This window comes from Bufo bufo, chromosome 6 (assembly GCF_905171765.1).
Source record: "Bufo bufo chromosome 6, aBufBuf1.1, whole genome shotgun sequence".
Classification (NCBI taxonomy): domain Eukaryota; kingdom Metazoa; phylum Chordata; class Amphibia; order Anura; family Bufonidae; genus Bufo; species Bufo bufo.
The window spans coordinates 407,226,043-407,243,299 of record NC_053394.1 but is presented as its reverse complement, the minus strand read 5'-3'; the positions used below and the strand labels follow the sequence as shown (position 1 = coordinate 407,243,299).

The 17,257-nt window shown below is 42.7% G+C and overlaps 1 protein-coding gene across 1 annotated transcript in view; it reads left to right on the top strand.

Moving 5' to 3' along the window:
* The window catches only part of LOC121005794 (zinc finger protein 260-like), a 34,136-nt gene extending 21,838 nt beyond the window's left edge, over window positions 1-12,298 (top strand). The window contains exon 3 of the mRNA XM_040438558.1: window positions 10,123-12,298. Coding sequence (XP_040294492.1) covers window positions 10,123-12,005 — 1,883 coding nt within the window. The 3' untranslated portion in view covers window positions 12,006-12,298. The remainder of the gene's footprint in view (window positions 1-10,122) is intronic.
* Window positions 12,299-17,257: the final 4,959 nt, after the last annotated feature.

Here is a 17,257-nt window from a genome sequence, read left to right as displayed (position 1 = left end):
ATTAGTAATACACTAACAGGTTGCCTAGGAGACCGGGTCTGGGACTGGATCTCCTCGGCCTCCATAGAAGGCAGGTCCCGATGCCCTGTGGGGACACGATGGGCTCACTCGCCGCAAGCAACTTCTATGTCGCGGTCAGCACTGACCGCCACATAGAAGGGGTTAATCCGCCGACATCAGCTTTTACACCGATCCCGGCAGATACAGCAAGGGCCTGGTAATGGTACCTAAAAATGCATCAAGTCACTTGCCGCCATGATGTACTTTTATGTCATGTGTCGGGAAGGGGTTAACACACACTTTTTTAACTCAATAAAAAATACCATTTTCTGGAGCTTCATACACAAACTTAGTACCTCGCACACATTGCCTTGTTATCTCTTAATATTATTATTATTATTTATTATTAAAGTGCCATTCATTCCATAGCGCTGTACATATGAGAAGAGGTATACATACATAATACAGACAATTGCACTAATCATAAACCAGACGAGTTACAAACTGGTACAGAAAGAGAGAGGGCCCTGCTCGTGAGGGCTTGCAATCTACATGGTATGGGAGAAAGACACAGTAGGTGCGGGTGAAGTTGGTCATGGCGGTATAGAGGCAGCAGGGTCACTGATTGTAGGCTTGTCTGAAGAGGTGGGTTTTCAGGTTTATTTTAAAGGATTCCACTGTAGGTGAGAGTCTGATATGTTGGGGTAGCGAGTTCCAGAGTATGGTGGATGCACGGGAGAAATCTTGGAGTCGATTGTGGGAAGAGGCGATAAGAGGAGAGGAGAGAAGGAGGTCTTGTGAGGATCGGAGAGTGCGTATGGGGATGTATCGGGAAAGTAGCTCAGAGATGTAGGGAGAGGACAGGTTATGGACAGCCTTGTATGTATTTGTTAGTACTTTGAAGTGAATTCGCTGGGCAATAGGGAGCCAGTGAAGGGATTGGCAGAGGAGTAATAGGGTGAGAGGTGGATTAGTCGGGCAGCAGAGTTGAGGATAGATTGGAGGGGTGCGAGAGTGCTAGATGGAAGGCCACAGAGGAGAGTGTTGCAGTAGTCTAGGTGGGAGATGAGGGCATGTGCAAGCATTTTCAAAGATTCAAAGTTAAGGAAAGCGTGGATACAGGAGATGTTTCTGAGTTGGAGGCGACAGGTGGTGTAAAGGGCTTGGATGTGCGGTCGGAAGGAAAGGGCAGAATCCAAGGTCACTCCAAGGCAGCGGACTTGGTTGATCGGGAGAGTGTGCAGCCATTGATTGTGATAGATATGTCTGTTGGGGGGTTGAGCAAGATGGGGGAGAGATTATGAATTCTGTTTTATCCATGTTATTTTCAGAAAGCGAAAGGCGAAGAAGGATGATATAGAAGATAGACATTGTGGGATTTTTGATAGTAAGGTGGTGATACAAAATAAAACAGAAAGTCAGTCCTGCGTCTCAACACGGACTGTTACTTGCGCTGCTGCTGGTCCCGGGTTCGTGTGGTAGGGTTTCACACTGGCAAAGTCAAGTTCATAGGTTTTGGAACCGCGCTGCTGGGAGCTATGTATTCCGGTCACAGGTGGATGATACAAGGGTGTCAGCCCCTCTCCTCGACAACCAAAGGATATGGTCCTCCCAGACCTCCTCCTCTACAGGGTTTAAGGGGATAGGCAAGATAGTGAAGCACCCTTGAGAAAGTTGTTCTAAAAGGTTTTATTCTACTTACAACAGGTCAGTAGACAAAAGGCATAAAAATACAAGATGATCGTCACGTTCCTGCCCGACCCGGGTTTCGCTACCTCGCTTCTTCAAGGGCGATGACTGAGCATGCTCACAAACGAGCCCTATAAATAGCCCAGCCCTCTCATTATTATTCAAGCGGGTGTGGTTCCCATCCGTATAGGACATTTTCAAAATAACAGTTTTACAACATATAACATAAAATCACACTGATGCAATCATTTTTAAAATACAGACATAAGAATATAAAATTATACACGGGAGTGGATTGTTACTCCCTATTGCCAATTTGTATAAAGACCCTTTCGGGTTACCGCTGTTCTCAATAGTCAATATATACATTCACAGCCTCTTAATAAGAATCTATCCCCACTTAATCCTCTCTTGTCCTAGGTGTATCCCAACTCAATTTATTATAGTAGTTCTATCCTCATATACATTCCATCCACTCCTCGGATATTATACCGGTATTCTCCACCTACTCCCGGAGCGTCATTCAGCTAATTTCCACTCCTCCTGGAACATCCCTCCACAGGACGCCATCCGATTCTGGGACGTCACACAGGTAATCTCCGCCCACTCTTAGAACGTCACTCAGGAGGGCGCCACCCACTCCGGTAGCGTCATTCAGGTGTTCTCGACCCGCCTCCACCCCTGATGTTCCCATCACAAGGCATCATTATCCAATGGAGCAGCCAGGAAACCTGACGTCATCCAAAGGTCTTAGGAGGCCAGGTAGAGAACAGCCGAACGTCGCCACCCGGTGGGTCATTTTACAGTAAACATGGTTAAGGTCAAATTCCAATGTTAAGCCCTCTGGGTTGTAGGGTTCCTAGCTGGTAAATCCACTCCACTTCCTTCTATTGATTTGTGCCAGCGAGTCCCCCCCACGCCAGTGTGGCTTAACAGTTTCAACTCCAGCGATTTTAACCCTTGTGGGTTTTTTCCATGTGATAATTTAAAGTGTGCTGATACGCTATGGGTCATTAGGCCTTTTTGATGTTCCGTAGATGCGCTTGTATCCTATCTTTCAGCTTCCTAATTGTCCGTCCCACGTACTGGAGCCCACATGGGCATTCCAGTACGTAGATGATGCCCTCATTTTCGCACGAACAATTGTTCTTTATACGGAATTCAGCCCCATTCTTTTTAGACACTATCTGTTTAATATTCACCTGTCGATCTCTGGAGTTCCGATTTTTACAGCCTGCACCAAAGCCACACCAGGTAAATTTTCCTTCTTTTTCTCCTTCACATTAACTGGGGGTATGGGCACTACGTACGAGTGTCTCTCTAATGTTGGTCGCTTTTTTAAAAATAAAAGAGGGATTTGCAGGGTATTATTTTTCCTATTGTAGGGTCGTTTTTTAAAACTCCCGTTCTTTTTCACCATTTTCTTAATGTTATCTGACATGGAGCAAAATTTGGTCACAAATGAAAATCTGTAGTCCCTATTTTCTTTTATCACTATTCTTTTTGTATGTTCCTTTTTTCCTTTGTTTCCCATCTCTACTTTCTGTATGCATTCATCTAATTGGCCTCATCATATCCTCTCTCCACAAACCTATTTTTTAACACCCCACATTGCGTCTATATTCATCCACCTCTGTACAATTACGGGCCATCCTCTTGAACTGTCCTTTTCGGAATGTTCCTGAGCCATGGGCCGTAATGACAGCTCTTCATATCAATAAAGGAGTTCACGTCTGTTTCTTTAAAATAGGAGCTAGTAAGGAACGCCCATTTTCAACCCGAATGCATAGGTCAAGAAAATTAACGCTTGGGTTGCTGATTTCCCCCACAAAACGTAGATTCCAACTATTGTGGTTCAATGGGAGATAAAGGACTCGATTCCTCCTTTCCTCCTTCCCACACCAGGAGACAGTCTTCAATATACCTCCTCCAGAAGGTCAATTTGCCTCCCGGAGTGTCCGCTCCTAGTGTGGGAAGGAGAATTCTCCTCCAGGCCCCCATAAATATTTTGCGAAGCTGGGGGCGAATTTCGCCCCCTTCGCAGTGCCAATGCACTGTACGTAAATGTGAGTCTTTGAACCAAAATAGTTGTAATCGAGACAATACTGAGGCATTCCCAAATAATATGCCCTTGCTGATTCCCAATTTTCTGCATCATTTTGATTCTTTTTTCCACCGCTTCCATTCCCAATTTCTTTGGGTTAACTGTGTACAAGGAGCCACATCAATTGTGGCCATCCATGTGTTCACCAGTAGGGGGGGTTTAAGGTCTTTGATGAGCTCCAGCACAGACCCAGTATCTTTCAATTGGGAGGAGGTTTATGCAGAACATACCCTTGTAAATAAAAATCAATATATTCCGTGACTCTGCACGTCCAATGAGTTGAGCCCCGAAATTATCGGTCTTCCCGGGGGGTCTACTGGATTTTTGTGGACTTTGGGCAGATGGTATATCACCGGCACCAAGGGGAACGGGATGGTAAGATAATTAAACTCTTTTTTATTTAGTATTCCTTTTTTGAGGCCCCCTGTTAGTATACCATCAAGAATCCGTTTTGTATTCCTGGGTAGGGTTATTCCTCAATTTTTTGTAATTTGTTGTGTCGGACACTAATCTTGCCATCTCGGCCTCATATTTTTCTTTATTCATTATGGACCACCCCTCCCCCTTTATCCGCCGGCTTTACAATTATACCTGAGTTTTTTCCATACCAAGGGGGAGGGTACAGAGGAAAACCGAAATGGAGACCACAGGATAATTATAAAAATGGTTATAATTTTAATGACAACTATGACTCTAATTATTCTGACAAAGGAGCTTATTATGGAGGTAGTAGTTAACGAGAAGAACTGAAAGGGGATAATTGTGAGGAAGCAGACCAAATCCAAAACAACAAGGGGAACAAAATTTTCCCCATCAGTACATAAAGGTGTTACAGAGGGAAGGAGAAATAAAAGAACAGATAATGAGGACTCCACAAAAAAGAAGTCTGGTAGAGGAAAACGGGGAAAAGGGAAAAATAAGCCCCAAACTAAAAAGGAGCAAGGAGATGTAAAGGGATTTTCAACTTGAGCAGCCATATTTTAACAGTAGGGGAAACGAGTGTTCTAAACAAGGGCCTAAAATACGCACCCAGTCAGAAAATCAACAAGTTTGAGGCATTTCTGGATATACATAAATTTATCCGGAAAATAATCATGGCCAAATATTGGATTAATAACCCTGCACCGCAGAATGCAAACCCTGAGGTGGGGATTACTAAGTCAGACGATTATAATGAAGTGATTCTGCATACTCCAATGAAAGAAAAATCTAAGTTTTTTCCGAAAAAACTCAAATAATGTATGTGTGGAGGCTTTTAAGATGGATTGTTAAAAGAGCTGGAAGCGATGGATATGGAGAAGGTGACATACAATCTCACCTATAAAGAGAGAAAAGCTCTCAAAGATCTGGAAAAAAAACTCAGGTATAATTGTAAAGCCGGCGGATAAAGGGGGAGGGGTGGTCATAATGAATAAAGAAAATATGAGGCCGAGATGCAAGATTAGTGTCCGACACAACAACTTACAAAAAATTGAGGAATACCCTACCAGGAATACAAACGGATTCTTGTTGGTATATACTAACAGGGGGCCTTCAAAAAAGGAATACTAATAAAAAAGAGTTTAATTTTCTTACCATCCCGTTCACCTTGGTGCCGGTGATATACATCTGCCCAAAGTCCACAAAAATCCAGTAGACCCCCCGGGAAGACCGATAATTTCGGGGCTCAACTCATTGACGTGCAGAGTCACGGAATATATTGATTTTTATTTACAAGGGTATGTTCTGCAAAACCCCTCCCATTTGAAAGATACTGGGTCTGTGCTGGAGCTCATCAAAGACCTTAACCCCCCCACTGTGAACACATGGATGGCCACAATTGATGTGGCATCCTTGTACACAGTTATCCCAAAGAAATTGGGAATGGAAGCGGTGGAAAATAGAATCAGAAATGATGCGAAAATGGGGAATCAGCAGGGCAATTTTATTTTGGAATGCCTCAGTTATTGTCTCGATTACAACTATTTTTGGTTCAAAGACTCACATTACGTACAGTGCATTGGCACTGCGATGGGGGCGAAATTCGCCCCCAGCTTCGCAAATATTTTTATGGGGGCCTGGGAGGAGAATTTCATCCTTCCCACACTAGGAGCGGACACTCCGGGAGGCAAATTGACCTTCTGGAGGAGGTATATTGATGACTGTCTCCTGGCTGTGGGAAGGAGGAAAGGAGGGACTCGAGTCCTTTATCTCCCAATTGAACCACAATAGTTGGAATCTACGTTTTGTGGGGGAAATCAGCAACACATGCGTAATTTTCTTGACCTATGCATTCGGGTTGAAAATGGGCGTTTCCTTACTAGCTCCTATTTTAAAGAAACAGACGTGAACTCCTTTATTGATATGAAGAGCTGTCATTACGGCCATGGCTCAGGAACATCCGAAAGGACAGTTCAAGAGGATGGCCCGTAATGTACAGAGGTGGTTGAATATAGAACGCAATGTGGGGTGTTAAAAAATAGGTTGTGGAGAGAGGATATGATGAGGCCAATTTAGATGTAGGCATACAGAAAGTAGAGATGGAAACAAAAGGAAAAAAGGAACATACAAAAAGATTAGTGATAAAAGAAAATAGGGACTACAGATTTTCATTTGTGACCAAATTTTGCTCCATGTCAGATAACATTAAGAAAATGGTGAAAAAGAACTGGGGAGTTTTAAAAAACGACCCTACAATAGGAAAAATAATTACCTGCAAATCCCTCTTTTATTTTTAAAAAAGCGACCAACATTAGAGAGAAACTCGTACGTAGTGCCATACCCCCAGTTAATGTGAAGGAGAAAAAAAGAAGGAAAATTTACCTGGTGTGGCTTTTGTGCAGGCTGTAAAAATCGGAACTCCAGAGATCGACAGGTGAATATTAAACAGATAGTGTCTAAAAAGAATGGGGCTGAATTCCGTATAAAGAACAATTGTTCGTGCGAAAATGAGGGCATCATCTACGTTACTGAATGCCCTTGTGGGCTCAGTACGTGGGACGGACAATTAGGAAGCTGAAAGTTAGGATACTAGAGCATCTACGGAACATCAAAAAAGGCCTAATGACCCATAGCGTATTAGCACACTTTAAATTATCACATGGAAAAAACCCACAAGGGTTAAAATTCGCTGGAGTTGAAACTGTTAAGCCACACTGGCGTGGGGGGGACTCGCTGGCACAAATCAATAGAAAGGAAGTGGAGTGGATTTACCAGCTAGGAACCCTACAACCCAGAGGGCTTAACATTGAATTTGACCTTAAACCATGTTTACTGTAAAATGACCCACCGGTGGCGACGTTCGGCTGTTCTCTACCTGGCCTCCTAAGGACCTTTGGATGACGTCAGGTTTCCTGGCTGCTCCATTGGATAATGATGCCTTGTGATGGGAACATCAGGGGTGGAGGCGGGGTCGAGAACACCTGAATGACGCTACCGGAGTGGGTGGCGCCCTCCTGAGTGACGTTCTAAGAGTGGGCGGAGATTACCTGTGTGACGTCCCAGAATCGGATGGCGTCCTGTGGAGGGATGTTCCAGGAGGAGTGGAAATTAGCTGAATGACGCTCCGGGAGTAGGTGGAGAATACCGGTATAATATCCGAGGAGTGGATGGAATGTATATGAGGATAGAACTACTATAATAAATTGAGTTGGGATACACCTAGGACAAGAGAGGATTAAGTGGGGGATAGATTCTTATTAAGAGGCTGAATGTATATATTGACTATTGAGAACAGCGGTAACCCGAAAGGGTCTTTATACAAATTGGCAATAGGGAGTAACAATCCACTCCCGTGTATAATTTTATATTCTTATGTCTGTATTTTAAAAATGATTGCATCAGTGTGATTTTATGTTATATGTTGTAAAACTGTTATTTTGAAAATGTCCTATACGGATGGGAACCACACCCGCTTGAATAATAATGAGAGGGCTGTGCTATTTATAGGGCTCGTTTGTGAGCATGCTCAGTCATCGCCCTTGAAGAAGCGAGGTAGCGAAACCCGGGTCGGGCAGGAACGTGACGATCATCTTGTATTTTTATGCCTTTTGTCTACTGACCTGTTGTAAGTAGAATAAAACCTTTTAGAACAACTTTCTCAAGGGTGCTTCACTATCTTGCCTATCCCCTTAAACCCTGTAGAGGAGGAGGTCTGGGAGGACCATATCCTTTGGTTGTCGAGGAGAGGGGCTGACACCCTTGTATCATCCACCTGTGACCGGAATACATAGCTCCCAGCAGCGCGGTTCCAAAACCTATGAACTTGAGTAAGGTGGTGATGTCTGGACCAGAGAGGTAGATTTTTGTGTCGTCAGCATAAGAGTGATACTGAAAGCTATGGGACTCTATGAGCTGTCCTAGGCCAAAAGTGTAGATAGAGAAGAGCGTTGCGGGACACCAACAGAGAGGGAATGAGACGAGGAGGTGGTGCGGGAGAGGGAGACGCTAAATGTCCCGTCTGTGAGGTATGATGTGATCCTGGAGAGGGCCAGGTCAGTGATGCCAAGAGATTAGAGCGTTTGCAACCGAAGGGAGTGGTCAAAAGTTTTGAAGGACAGGTCAAGGAGAAGGAGGACAGAGTATTGTTTCTTGGTTTTGGCTGTTAGTAGGTCATTGGCGACTTTGGTAAGGGCAGTCTCAGTCGAGTGGTGGGGTCGGAAGCCAGATTGTAGGTGGTCAAAGAGGGAGCAGAAGAGGTGAGAGGACAGTTAAGAATGCACATGTTGTTCAAGTAGCTTTGAGGCATACGGAAGAAATGATAAGGGGCGATAACTGGACAAAGAAGATGGGTCAAGTGAAGGCTTTTTGAGTATGGGTGTAATGGTAGCATGTTTAAAAGCAGAGGGGAAGACACCAGAGGTTAGTGAGAGGTTGAAGAGATGAGTTAGGGCTGGGATAAACACTGTAGTGAGGTTAGGGATGAGGTGGGATGGGATTGGGTCAAGTGCACAGGTGGTCAGATGAGATCTGGAGAGTAGAGTGGAGAGTTTTTTTTCTGTAATGGTGGAGAAGCGGGTTTTGGGAGAAGAGGACCGAGCAGTTGTGTAGAGGGTCTGTGGGGACTGTGTAGTGAAGTTTTCTCTGAGGTTAACTATCTTTTGTTTGAAGTATTTGGCAAAGTCCTCAGCTGAGAAGACAGAAGAGGGTGGGGGCGCTGGGGGATGGAGAAGGGAGTTAAAAGTGTTAAAAAGTTGTTTGGGGCTGTGGGACAGGGAAGACATGAGAGATGAGAAGTAGGCCTGTTTTGCATCAGCGAGTGAGGATTTGAATATGAGGAGGGATTGCTAGTATGCAGTGAAATGATCTTTAGAATGGTATTTCTACCATCGCCGCTCAGCAGCCCTGGAAGCTTGTCTGAGTTTTTTGATCAGGTTGGTGTGCCAGGGTTGTCTGTTAATTTTTCGGGGTTTGTTGTGTGTTAGGGGGCAACATTGTCCAGAGCTGTACTTATTGTGGTGTTATATAGGGTGGTGGCGGCATCTGGGTCTTGGAGGGAACAGATGGTTGAGAGTGGGAGAAGAGAGCCAGAAAGCAAGCGAAAGTCGAGATGTTTAAGGTTCCTGCGGTGGTGTGCTAGTGTGCAGACATTGTACTCGCTATTACACATTCCTATGTCGTGACGTCACTCCACTCACAGCTGCGGCCCCCGCTGTCTCCCTTCATACAAGTACCCTGCTTTCCATATTATGTAGCTGCTTGTTCTCTCTCTCAGCAAACAGAGTTCCTACGGGTTCTGCCACAGTAATTCTTGCATGTACATTACAAACACCTTAAACTCCCTCAAAGCATTTTCTCCTGAGAGAAAGGGACTGTCTGATAACCTATTCTCTCTTTCTGGAAAGGGACTTCAGACACTTTAATGACAGCCTAAGAAATGGCTAATTCTAATCATTGCTTACACCATTGGCACGTCATCAAACTCTTTCTCTCTTTTCCTTTTATTCTTGAGGCTTTGTTACATCAATACAAATTCCATCTACTAATATGACCCTGTAGGTCAATATTAATAGGAACATCATCTATTTAACGTGACGGGGACTCTTACCTGTCATCAATCACTGGTGGTAAAACCATCTATTCAACGAGACAGGGACTCCTACATGTCGTCAGTATTTGATAGGAATACTCTATTTTATCTTTATTTTATCCCTATTCTGAAGTCCCTTATTTACCCACAGACAGTCAATAGCATCTGTTTTTATCACTATTTTAGTCAATTAAAACTTAAATTCCTCTCCATGACTGGTAAGTTCTTTAGACTTTGTTTTATATAGAAATGTTATAAAATATCAATAGTACTTTATGGTTATATTATTCATGAATAATAAAATGTCTTGTGTTCTTGGCAGATGACTGTACCAGGAACTCAGAGGAACATCTGATATCTTCTGATTTTAAAGTAGAGGTTTGTTGTATCACACAAGATACATATGAAGAACATGCCTATATCCAAGATATATCCTCATCTATTCACAAGAAAAATGTATCATCTGATCCTTTTAAACAGGTCCAATCTTCTAAATCGTCACAGACTATAACACAAAATAAAAGTCACATAAAAATCACAAAGTCACAAAGTAGTGAAAGTCAAACAGCTCACTTAAGAGAGAAGCCATTTTTATGTGTAGAATGTGGAAAATGTTATAGTTATGAATTGGAACTTGTTACACATCAGAGAATTCACACAGGGGAGAAGCCATATTCATGTTCAGAATGTGGGAAATGTTGTTATCGTAAATCAGACCTTGTTAAACATGAGAGAATTCACACAGGGGAAAAGCCATATTCATGTTCAGAATGTGGGAAATGTTTCGCTAGAAAACCGAATCTTGTTAAACATAAGAGAGTTCACACAGGGGAGAAGCCATATTCATGTTCAGAATGTGGAAAATGCTTTGCTGAAAAACAACATCTGGTTAGACATCAAATAACTCATACAGGGGAGAAGCCATTTTCATGCTCAGAATGTGGGAGATATTATAGATATAAACAGGAACTTGTTAGACATCAAAGAATGCACACAGGGGAGAAGCCATTCTCATGTTCAGAATGTGGGAAATGTTTTGCTTCAAAAGAATATCTTATTACACATCAAAGAAATCACAAAGGGGAGAAGCCATTTTCATGTTCAGAATGTGGAAAATGCTTTGCTGGAAAACAATATCTGGTTAGACATCAAATAACTCATACAGGGGAGAAGCCATTTTCATGTTCAGAATGTGGGAGATATTATAGATATGAACGGGAACTTGTTAGACATCAAAGAATGCACACAGGGGAGAAGCCATTTTCATGTTCAGAATGTGGGAAATGTTTTGCTTTAAAAAAATATCTTGTTACACATCAAAAAATTCACACAAGGGAGAAGCCATTTTCATGTTCAGAATGTGAAAAATACTTTTCTGGAAAGCAAGATCTGGTTAGACATCAAAGAACTCATACAGGGGAGAAGCCATTTTCATGTTCAGAATGTGGGAGATATTATAGATATGAACAGGAACTTGTTAGACATCAAAGAATGCACACAGGGGAGAAGCCATATTCATGTTCAGAATGTGGGAAATGTTTTGCAATAAAAAAATATCTTGTTACACATCAGAGAAGTCACACAGGGGAGAAGCAACATTCATGTTCAGAATGTGGAAAATGTTTTAGTGATAGAGCAGCTTTCTTTATACATCAGAGAATTCACACAGGGGAGAAGCCATTTTTATGTTCAGAATGTGGGAAATGTTTTAGTGATAAATCCGTTCTTGTTATACATCAGAGAATTCACACAGGGGAGAAGCCGTTTTCATGTTCAGAATGTGGAAAATCTTTTCGTGAGAAATCATCTCTTGTTACTCATCGGCGAATTCACACAGGGGTAAAGCCATTTTCATGTTCAGAATGTGGGAAATGCTTTAGTGATAAATCAGTTCTTGTTGTACATCAGAGAATTCACACAGGGGAGAAGCCATTTTCATGTTCAGAATGTGGGAAATGTTTTCAGCAAAAATCATCTCTTGTTAAACATCAGAGAATTCACACAGGGGAAAAGCCATTTTCATGTTCAGAATGTGGGAAATGTTTTCAGCAAAAATCATCTCTTGTTACACATCAGAAAATTCACACAGGGGAGAAGCCATATTCATGTTCAGAATGTGGGAAATGTTTTTATCATAAACCACATCTTGTTAAACATAAAAAAACTCACATAGGAGAGAAGCCATCTTCATGTTCAGCCCGTTAGTGACTTTCCATACATGTTTTTACAGCAGTCAATAACTGGCTTTAATCTAACAGAATACGCCTTTTGACATTGCTGCATCAGAATGAAATAGCACTGATGGGCAGTAAAATGGGACCTTGCTTTCAGCTACCAAATGTATATGGGTGCATAGAGCAATGATCTCCTGTATTGAATGAGTGCCGGTGATCAACAATAAAATATTGGTAAAGATGTCTTTTTTTTTTCTAAATCTTAAAAATCTTTAATCACCTTTATCTCCTATTTATGTCTTGAGGAGATAAATATTCAGAAGAGAAGGCCTCCTAATAGTCTTCTCTATAGGAGCAGTACTGAGAGGCTATAAGACAATAACAAATTGAAATATTGTGTACTGGAAATAAATACAGATGGGAGTATATAGCAGCATGTGATAGTATATTTCATTAATTGGAAATCAGTTTTTTAGATAAACCCTTGTAACAAACATGAGGATCAGATGAGGAAATGTCTCTTCTCTGTTCTCGTGTCTCATAACTTGTTGTTACCAATGATTACTAAAGTTTTTCTTTTATAATGTATGTCCTTGTGTTTGGGCCTCTTTCTTCATTCTTTAGATCCCACCATGGATCCCAGACTTTGTGGAATTTGTTAGGAGATGTCCTTTTATAGGTGATCATTGTACTAACTCTATAAAGGAGTTGTGTACTTTGGCCTTTTTTTTTTGGCAAACCCCCTTCCATGGACAGAACTGTGAAGGGAAGTTTTTTTTTTTACCTGCTTCCTGGCTCTGGCTCCCTGCTCCTTGTCTCACTGGCCTCGGCTGCGTTGCTGCTCCCCTTACATCATGTGAAGTGGTCAAGCTTTTAACCCTATTCATTTGCAGAGACAACAAAAGATATTGATGCAAACTGAGGTCCTGCATTTCCCGCCTACAAGACTCCACTGAGCAAGGCTAGGAGAAGTCATTTTCATGTTCAGAATGTGGGAAATGTTTTGCTATGAATAGATATCTTGTTAGACATCAGAGAAGTCACACAGGGGAGAAGCTAAATTCATTCATACATTCTTGAAAAACTATTGTACAATTGTATGTGTTTACCACCTAAATTAAGTACAATATATGATGAAAAACATTGTCAGAATTACTTGGATGTGCAAAACCATTACAGATTTGTTATTCTCTGCTATAAGTGACCAAAAAGGCTTGGTCACTAAGGGGTTAGAATGTGGGAATGTTTTACAGATAAATCATACCTCATTCATCAGAGAATTCACATAGGGTAGAAGCCATTCTCATGTTCGGAATGTGGGAAATGTTTAATCCAGAGATCAGATCTTTTTAGACATCAAATAAATCACGCTGGGAAGAAACCATTTACTCAGATGTTGACATCACAGAATTCACACAGAGGAGAAGCCATGTTCCTCTTCAGGATGAGGGAAATGTTTTACTCAGAAGTCATCTTGTTGACCATCATAATACATGGTGGGAAAAGCTATTTTCATTTTTTTGCTATTGTGAAATAGAACAATTAAAGATAGAAAAATACATGCAAAGTAAAGCCACATGTCATACAAGAGAGAGAGAGTAAGCAAGATAGAGCACAGATTGATAATTACGCCTGATAGAGTACAGATAACACCAAGTATCATTCACTTCAATACAATATTTAATGTTAAATTTTATAAGTACATCTTAATAACATGATAAATTAGATAATGAGCATTTAGGTCAAGCAGTAAACATAATTTTGTGTTGATGAAACTAAATAGTATTACATTGGGCCTCAGATTAAATGGCTGCCTCAAAGAAGTCTGCTTGTCACGGTGGGGAGTGGAGAAAAACCCCCACCGTATAATATCCGGTCTAAAGGGGAAGCAGCTAGGCCAGGACGCCGGAATCAGGAAGCAGGTCACCTCCTGAAGTGTCCCTAACTCCTCACCGTATGAGCGGACCTGGATGGTAGGTCGGCTCATACCAGGATACCTTTGGCCCTGAGTCGCACTGATAATCCCTCACAAAGGAGCAGCAAATAAAAAACAAAGTGTAGCAGCACAGCAAGAAAGCGATAAATACCGTCCCTTGATGGGGTGGTGCCAGCCGTGTTGGGAGTCAGTCCTGAACTCCCCCAGTTATAGATGCATTTGTACAGAAAACCGCAGCACTCTCCAGCCTTGTATTTCCAAAGGTTTATTCACCAGCAAAAGTGCAACGTTTCGACCTGTGTGGTCTTTTTCAAGCCTTTAAAAAGACCGCACAGGTCGAAATGTCGCACTTTTGCTGGTGAATAAACCTTTGGAAATACAAGGCTGGAGAGTGCTGCGGTTTTCTGTACAAATGCATCACAAAGGAGCAGGGGAGAGACGACCTGTTCTTCCCAGACACGGATGAACAGGAGTCTCAAATGGCCTAGCAGCAGGGAAAGAAAAAGACCATATGCAGCAACAGAGTCGGCAGGTAAGAACACCAGAACCACACTTGCCTGCCGCAGCCACCAAGACTGGAACCTGTGCATAAGTACAGGTGCCCACACCAAATAGGATACCATACAAACAACTCCACACACAGGTATCCAGCACTCCTGATACTGGGCCCCATACAGAAAAGTGCATGGCAGCCCCAGGCAGCACTGCATACAGACTTATGGTTCACCCCTCTGGGAAACCAACCCCCTTCCGGAGGGAAAACACACACAGGGAAACATCTTGCACACATGTAGGGACAAACACCAACAACATCCCAGACATGTAACAACAAACAAGATGTAAAACAAGCCCTGAACATAAACCCACACCAAACAACAAGTGAGGTTGGGTACATAGAGGATACAAGGGAGACAAAGGAACGACATCGCAGATGACATTGATGTCCTACAAGGTGGCCCTCAAGTACTGGGCAGATAGAACACCCTGGACTGGAGCAGAGCTCTAGCACCAATGACCACCGGAGATAAAAGCCAAGTGACCACACCCAGTCAGGGAGTTAACCCTTACAGCACCAGACAGAGGGGGTCTACAACTTAAAGGGGAAGTGCACACACCAGCCAACACGTTGGCAACTGCAAGTGTGGCAAAAGTGTCACGGCGCACACAGCAAAGGCCGTGACACTGCTTTACGTCTATCGCCAGAAAAGTATATATAGACAGTGATGATCATGTCAAGGATCTCCGAGGACAGAAACTGCATATGTTTTCTGAAACTTGTAGTGTGGGTTTTTGTCCCACCCAAACCACGATACATGTGCACATCCACATTAGAACATAGAGCACAGTCATCACTAACCCTTTATGTTCCTCTCTAGAAAGACAGATAGTACACCTAAGATACAAATGTCAGATTGCTGAAAAACTCGCCCTGCAGTTATGTTTAGGGCAGATATGTAAATGATTACAGATGAGGTGATTACACACTGGGTCTGAGGGTGAAGAGGTGCTTCTGCTCTATAAAAAAGCTCTCAGTGGTCACTTTTGAGTAGTGTACCTCTTTATGACAGATCATTGACAATTAGTCATGCCTCTACAATGCGCTCTAAGATATTTTACTAATTTCTAAGATTTTCAGAGGGGGGGCATCATTGGAATGAGAGAAGCAGGATGTTCATTTCAACAAATTCCTGCCAGCTAGTCTGGTCTGGCCTCTCTGTTAGGTGGTATTGTAAGCACACACACATATGGAGAACAGGCTCCGGAGGGCCCACAAATTCCACCAGTAGAGAGAATCGTTTAGGCCTCATGCACACGACCGTGCCTTCCGCAATTCGTTCCCTTGTAGAAATGCCTATTTTTGTCCGCAAAACAGACAAGAATAGGACATGCTATATTTTTTTTGCGGGGCCACGGAACGGTGCAACGGATGCGGACAGCACACGGAGTGCCGTCCGTATCTTTTGCGGCCCCATTGAAGTTAATGGGTTTGCAAAAAATGCAGCTCGGATGCATACCACAAAAACGGTCGTGTGCATGAGGCCTTAGTCTGCCAACAAGCACGAGTAGCTCCCACAGCATTGTTCTTTACCATCCAGACATAGGCATCCCCTTCATTACACACCCATGTCTCTGCCAGGACATTTCCAGAATCCTAGCAGAAGAAAATTTGCTGTCATGGTGCCCATTACATATCCTGCTATTGACAGTCAGCCACCATCGCCTTCCTTTGCAGTGATGACATGAAGGGGAATCCTGGATTGCTATGACCTGGAACCGTATAAACTTTAGCAACAAATTAACATTCTGTTTGGGATCCTATGACGGTCAGGTTCGAGTATGGAGGACTGGTGGTGAGTGCCACATCCGATTTATAGTGATTCGCGACATATTAATTTGTAATTAATCAAATTACTTGGCTAACTTTGGCGAAGTTGCTGAATCAAATTTTGCAAAACTTCGCTCTCTAGTTTTAAGCTATTAGCAGCCCCTGAATATCATTTTCTTAAACAAAACCTTTTAAGAAACCTAAGGAGCAGATAGGGGAACGGCCTGTTCACTGTGTCTCAAAACTTGTTATAAATCATTAATTAACATTTTCTTTTATAATGTATATCTATTCTTTAGCTGTCACAATAATGCCTTAGAACCATGAAGCCACCATGGATTCCTGACTATATGGAATTTGTCAGAACACGATCTGTTTTTAAAAATAGGTTTATAGGTGATAATTGTTTAAATATATTAAGCCACTGAGCAAGGCTCGGAAGTCTCCAGTCCATCCATCTCATCACTATCGTTCTATATGCTAGGAAAGGAATCTCACATAGCCATATACATATACAGTATGATGATGGTGCTACTGCTCCTCATTAAGAAGACCCAACAGGCACACCCGGGGGCGTAGCTAAAGGCTCATGGGCCCTGGTGCAAGAGTTCAGCTTGGGCCCCCCCCCCCCCCCTTAACTCAGCGCAGGTGCACCTAGCTTTTCTGCTGCCCAAGGCAAATATTGAAATCCCCCCCCCCCCTTCCCTCCAGTCCTACTGTTAAAGGGGTTTTCCTCTTTTTACTACTGATGACCTATCCTCAGGATAGGTCATCAATATCATATCAGCCAGGGTCCTCCGGCACCCCAGACGATCAGCTATTTGAAGAGATGGTAGCGCTCATATGAGAGCTACTTTTTCTGTTCTGTTCACCTGCTCGCCGTAGCATTTGCAGTAATGAGCATGTAAACAGAGCAGAGAAGGCAGCGCTCATACAAAAAAAAAAAGCGGACAACCCTTTTAACTCCTTAAGGCTCATTTTCACCTTCAGGACCAGGCCATTTTTTGCAAATCTGACCAGT